The following is a 5967-nucleotide window of genomic DNA, read 5'->3' as shown; positions in this document are numbered from 1 at the left end:
ATTAGAGGTCTCAGGTGATGTGGCTCAGCTGGTCAGAGGCACAGCTGGGTTGAGAGAACAGGTCTCATGACTCCTGGGGGTAGAATGCTGTCTCCACACCCACTGTCATCTTAGAGATATTTAAAATATATGCAGGTATTTAAAAAAATATTTTTAAATGAACTCAGAGTTCAATAATTGCAGGAATCCCAAATACCCTGCAGAGCATCAACTTCCTGTGGACACACTTGAAAACCACTGACCGAGGTCAATGAAGGGGCATTGGGTACTCAAAACAAAATTTGTTTCATCACGTTAGAGGCATTGGAGGCGAGAGAGAGAGAATGAGTTCAGGGAAGGTGGGGTGGGCCAGGGCAACTGGGAGCGGAGCGTGGCTTCAGCAAACGTGACGGGCCAGCGTGGCAGATCTGTGCCCTGGGCCGTGTGGCCTCTCTAAGTGACCCAGTGATTCTGAATCCCGATGGAAGTGAGGCTTACCTGTGGCAGTCATGCCAGATCCACGCATGGCGGCCGTTCTTGGGCCGGAAGTCGGACTGGCCATTGTTGTGGATCTGGGAGGAGAAGCGAAGCAGCCGCCGGTAGCCTGAGGTGGGGTTGGTCTGGGCGGCCGAGGCCGAGAGGCAGTTCTCCTCCATGGCGCACTGCAGCATGAACATGGGCCGGTCCTCCAGGTAGGTGCTCTGCTGGACGATCTCCGCATTGAGGACCAGGTCAGGGGCGGCTGAGGGGGCAGACACGGTGTGCAAGGAAGATAAGAGGCCCCTCATCCCTTCCCAAGTGGTTGACTTCCGATTCCTAAGCGGGACAAAGCCCCAGCCCTGCTTAGCACCACCTCCTGGAATTGGCTCATGGCCCCCCCGCCCCAAGGTCACCTTCCCTGAGGAACTCTACCCCAAATGCCTCTTCCCCCTCTCTGACAGTCTTCTTGGACACCTCTACAGATCTCAGTGCAGATGGGCAAAACACTGACAGCTATTCAATCTAGGTGATGGGTACACGAGGGTTTATTCTATTTATTCTCTCTACTTTCGAGTGGTTTCAGGTTTTGTCCATAATGAAAAGCAAACAATAACAATGACAATGACAAATGATAACAATGTTCCCTCTACCCAGAGAGAGAACACTCTTAATACCTTGCTCCAACTCTTCTGGAAGTGGTACAAATCTATTTTCCAAAGTGTGTAATATTGTGTGTAGATTTATAGCCTGCTAATATTGGCTCCCTTCAAATACATCTCGACATATTTCCTTGTTAATAAATATAAATTACAACATCCATTACGTGGCTGCATAATATTTAATTCATAACCCTAGCCCACATTTTCTGATCCATTGGTCGGGTGGAACTTCTCTCAGTTAAAGATAAAGCTGCGATAAAAGATCCTGTAGTAAATCTGTGTATATAACTTCTTTAGAATATCTTTCTATCAGTGCAATTGCTGGGAGGAAGAGTTGCATATTTTCAAGGCTCTGATGTATATCACTAAATTGCCTTCTTATCCAGTTCTTCCAGTTTCCACTCACACCGGCTCTGGGCGAGAGTTTTAAAAGTGCATCTTTTAAAACAAGGTTGATCTGCTCAGTTACCACACTGCACATAGCAGGTATTAAAAAGAATTAGTGATGGCTACAATCTATATTTATTGTATAATTGTATGAGGTTTTGCTTGTTTCCAAAAGGATTAACTATGTTTCCATTTAAAAGTGAGATTCCTCTGAGCATTTCTAGCACACTTCATAAAAATGTTGTATATGATTCATTGACAACCAGATCCGTCCACCTTGTATTTTCTGACAAGTCGCTTGTAAATTTCTAAAGTGTGTGTGCCCGTGAGCTTTGCTTCCCTCAAGTTCATCAGAGCCTGGAGTATTCTCCGCTGTCTGCACCCCGTCCCCACAGCCCCACGCTGCACCAGGAGTACAGTGGGTTCCCAAGGAACCCTTGTACCTGGTGGGGCCGGGGACCTCTAGAGAGCGAACCCGCCCCAGGGACTGGATGTGGGACCGGGGATTAGTGAAAGGGCACACAGCTGAGATGTGGGGCTGGGAGTGGAAGACAGAACCCGGCAGGCTCCCATTGGCTGAGAACTCTCTCTTCTCGGAGGGCACGCGCCAGGATACAACGCTGCTGGCACTGAGTGTGCTGGGCACTTTTATCACAGGGTGTTGACAGTCTCATTAGTAAATGTACAAGACTCTAGAGTCCATATTTTTTATTAACCTCTCTCGGCTCCATTTAGAGCCACTACTTTTTAGCCAATATCTACTTTTCTTTATCCACTTTTATCTTCTGCTACCTTGAATTTCATTCAGGTTTATATTATCTAAATTTCTTTTTGGGAATAAAAAAGTATATTATAAATATAAATAAATTAATAAGCCGAGAAAAGGCCCCTGACAGAGGTAAGACCGCCTCTGTCTGCTTGAAAGTTCTCCCCCTGGGGCTTAGTCTGTCCTCAGACAGGATGCTGTAGCTTGGGCTGTCCGCCCCTGAGCTGGTTGTCAAGTGTCCTGTCTGACAAGGGTTAGGAAATGCTGAGTGAGTCTAAAAGGGGTCGATGGGAGAATTGAACTGACCGAGGTCAAGGTTCAATCTCCCTAGTACTCCATGATGGTAAGTGATAATGCATCATTGTTTAGTAAGCACCACATATGTTCATTGTCACATCTAATTTCCAGTTTCCAGGTAAAACAACAACAACAACTACAGATCATAGTGGTTAACTAACTTTGCCAAGATCAGCAATAAGTGCAAGGCAGGGTCTGGTCTCAGGTTGTCTGGTCAGATCCTGCGCCTCTCCTGCATCCCTGATTCACAAGGGAGTGGTTTTATAAGGCCAGGGGTGGGGTGAGTGGAGTTTGGGGATCCAGAGAGACACGCCCAAAGTCCTCTAGTCCTCTCTCTCAGCATGAAAGAGAACCTGCTAGAGCTAGGTAATTCTGAATCCTGGCGGGGCTTCTCCTATATTTTCAATCTCTCTAGGATCCAGGGAGTCACCAAGAGGCTAAATCGCCTCCAGGGTGTGAAACAGGAAATGATATATGGAACAGGGCAAAGGAAGAAAGTCAGCGGGCACACTGAGCCCCTGGCGTGAGCTTCCTGGTTCCCTAATCTCAGCAACATCCTCTGAGGAAGGTGTTCTCTTCCTCGTTAACTGGTCAGAACAAGGAGTTCTCAGCCCCACAATTTGCCCAAGGTCCCTTAAATAGTCTACGGTGGCCCTGAGATTTGAACACAAGGCCCCTAGACTCCCCAGTTCCTCCCTCCTGCTTTCCTTTTCCCTGTCATCAGCAAGGTTCTGTGCTTGGGGTCCCTTTGCCCCCAACTTCCCACTCAACAAAAATTAACCTCTGCTTTCCTCTTTTGCTCATTTCACGGCAGAGACCCCAGAGCCTTGCAAGGAATAACCAGTGTCCCCCCCCTGCAGCCTGGTAGGGAGGGTGGATGCGACCCCCAGGAACTCTCACTTTCTGAGCAGGCGACTCCAGCTCCGTACTGCATTCCGCCCTGGGGGCAAGCCACATCCTCGTCATGGCGACAGTGTTCCAGGGACAGCTCCGTTCCAGAGCACTTCACTCCGCTCATGGCCACTTTATTGGCATTGATGTTTTCGTGCCAATACCAGGTCTCCTGGAGAATCAACAAAAGAAATGGCCAGAATGTCACCTTGAATGGTCACTTTCTCATATCCTATCGACTTTCAGCCTTATAAAAATCCCGAGGCTTTATGATCCCATTTTCCAGATGGAGACAGCCGCGGCACAGAGGCACTTATCCAAGCCACACAGTCTGTTCGCGGCAGAGTGAGTGGGACTCCAGGGCTTCTGACCTCGAGACTTGGATGCTGCCACTCGCCCTCTCTAGGAGCATCGCTAAGGTTGCTTTGGCCAAAGTACTGTTCAATGTCATGTGTCAGGAATGGCAGGCACCTGCAGCGCATGCCACCACCTGACTCGTCCTGAGCCCAGGGCAGACATTACTCATCAAGCATAGCACTCTCTCCTCTAAGCCTGACTATGATCTCAGAATCCTTCCCAACACAGTGCTCCAGAAAGACACTGCCGATTGATCAGAACTGGAGAGAAGAAATTTATTTGCAAATGTCAGTCATCAGATATTCCTGCATCCTACTGGTTCTGTTTCTTGAGAGAACCTGACTACACACCCCTCATCCTCAAGAGAGAAAACTGGAGCCTGGAGAAGGGACAGTGCTTGTAGTCAGTGGCAGATTGGGGACTGATATCAGGTTCAGGCCCATTTCACAACCTCAGCTGAGGCCCAGATGTCTCAGGAATGAGCTGACAGGGAACAAAAATAGCTGGACAGCCACTCTGTTGTAACGAGCACTGTTTTTCTACTCTCCTTGAAGAACCGGAAAGTCCTGGTTCGTCATGAGCAGTATTAGCAGAGACACTACATTGCCCTGGGAAGCCAGGCTCCCAGAGGGTGTGGGGAGCAGTGTCATGCGGGAGGGTGCAGCTGCTGTGACAAGGGTTCTGGATGGGCTTGGAAATTTAGCAGCCAATCAAAGGGAGAATGCACGAGCATGGTCACCAGCTGGGACCATGTTCTGGCCAGAGGGGCCTCCCAGGGAGCAAGCGAGGCCTATGGGGTGTTGGGCCTTGGCCTTGGGTGGTCTCCACTCCCCCATAGGATCGAGTTGCTTCCCTCTGCAAATGGCACATCAGGACACCCCAGGATCAGCCTTCAGCCTAGGGTGAATCCCAGTGCACAAAGCTGAGTGGACTGGGGAACCAGAATCTAGACCCTCATTCTTCAGCAGAGAAAAAGAGGTGGGGGGTGGGGGCGTGACCTGCCTGAGGACTCAGAGCTGTGAGGGGCAGAACGAGGTCAGGATGAGGTCCCTGCCTCCTGGCCCATGACACTTTGCCCTCTTCCTCCTGGGTAGCTGGGTTAGGTCCATGGAAGACGGGGCTGACTAGAGGCGGGCAGGCTCACACTAGATGGAGGGGTCTGAGGCGGGGACTTCTCACCTGGAAAGCGCTGCTGGCGAACCCCAGGCCCAGCTGCCGGCAGACCACCATGGCCTCCACAATGCCCCAGTTCTCGCCACACACCGTCCCCCATATGAGGGACCCGTTCCTCTCCACCAGCACCTCCACCCGGCCCTCGTAGGGGTTTCGGCCCCCATTCAGGCGCAGCTGTAGAGAGAAAGGTAGGCATGGTCACTGGGAGGGGACAGAGAGGAGCAACCCCCTGCATTGCCATCTGTCCCATTTTCCCCAAGCCATGGAGTCCTGCCTGAGACAGCATCACTGAGAGCCTGTCGTGTGCCAGCATCATGCCCAGCGTGGTCTTACTTATTAAGTCCTATCTCAGGGCTCTAGAAGCCTGCGTAGCCGGGAGGCCCACTGACCCACACTGAGCACGCAGCAGAATCTGCCTCTGCTCCCTGCTACTTCCTGTGAACCTACCAGTGGTGGGGCTACTCGTTGAAGCAGACACTTGGAAAGATGCACCAGGGGGCCTTAAAATGTTAGAATTCCCCAAGATTCCTTCCTGGGCCCTTTTCTCCTTGCCACATCCGCTCTGGCTGGTTCCAGCCCCAGATCTCACCTCCTCCCACAGCGCCCCCTGTTGTCCTCTCCACACAGAACTCTCTTCTGAGACCCATGATAGCAAACTGCCTACTTGACAGTTCTTGGCATCTCAAAGACCCCTAATCTGAACCTGTCCTTTTTCATGTCTCCACCTAACCCCATATCTCCCCCTTATTCTTTATTTTAGCTAAAGTCAGTACCATCTATCCTGAGACAGCAAACTTTCTCTAGAGGGCCAGGCGGCACATATTTTAGGCTTTGTGGGCCCTATGCTCTCTGTCATAAGCACTTAGCTCTGCCAGGTAGTGCGCAAGCAGCCACGGACGACATGTAGATGACCGGGCATGGCTGTGTTCCAAGAAAACTATATTTACAAACACAGGCAGAGGGATAGGTTTGGTCTGT

At 50.6% G+C, this 5967-nt stretch overlaps 1 protein-coding gene across 1 annotated transcript in view; it reads right to left on the bottom strand.

Moving 5' to 3' along the window:
- The window catches only part of LOXL2 (lysyl oxidase like 2), a 91806-nt gene that overhangs the window by 22090 nt on the left and 63749 nt on the right, over window positions 1–5967 (bottom strand). Inside the window, exons 10-12 of the mRNA XM_023522593.1 lie at window positions 4996–5163; window positions 3469–3631; window positions 478–721 (exon numbers count right to left, since the gene is read on the bottom strand). Of these exons, the coding sequence (XP_023378361.1) occupies window positions 478–721; window positions 3469–3631; window positions 4996–5163 (575 nt within the window). The remainder of the gene's footprint in view (window positions 1–477; window positions 722–3468; window positions 3632–4995; window positions 5164–5967) is intronic.

This window comes from Pteropus vampyrus, unplaced genomic scaffold (genome assembly GCF_000151845.1).
Source record: "Pteropus vampyrus isolate Shadow unplaced genomic scaffold, Pvam_2.0 Scaffold350, whole genome shotgun sequence".
NCBI lineage: Eukaryota > Metazoa > Chordata > Mammalia > Chiroptera > Pteropodidae > Pteropus > Pteropus vampyrus.
The sequence above is the reverse complement of the archived record's forward strand: the minus strand, read 5'-3'. Positions and strand labels throughout refer to the sequence as shown.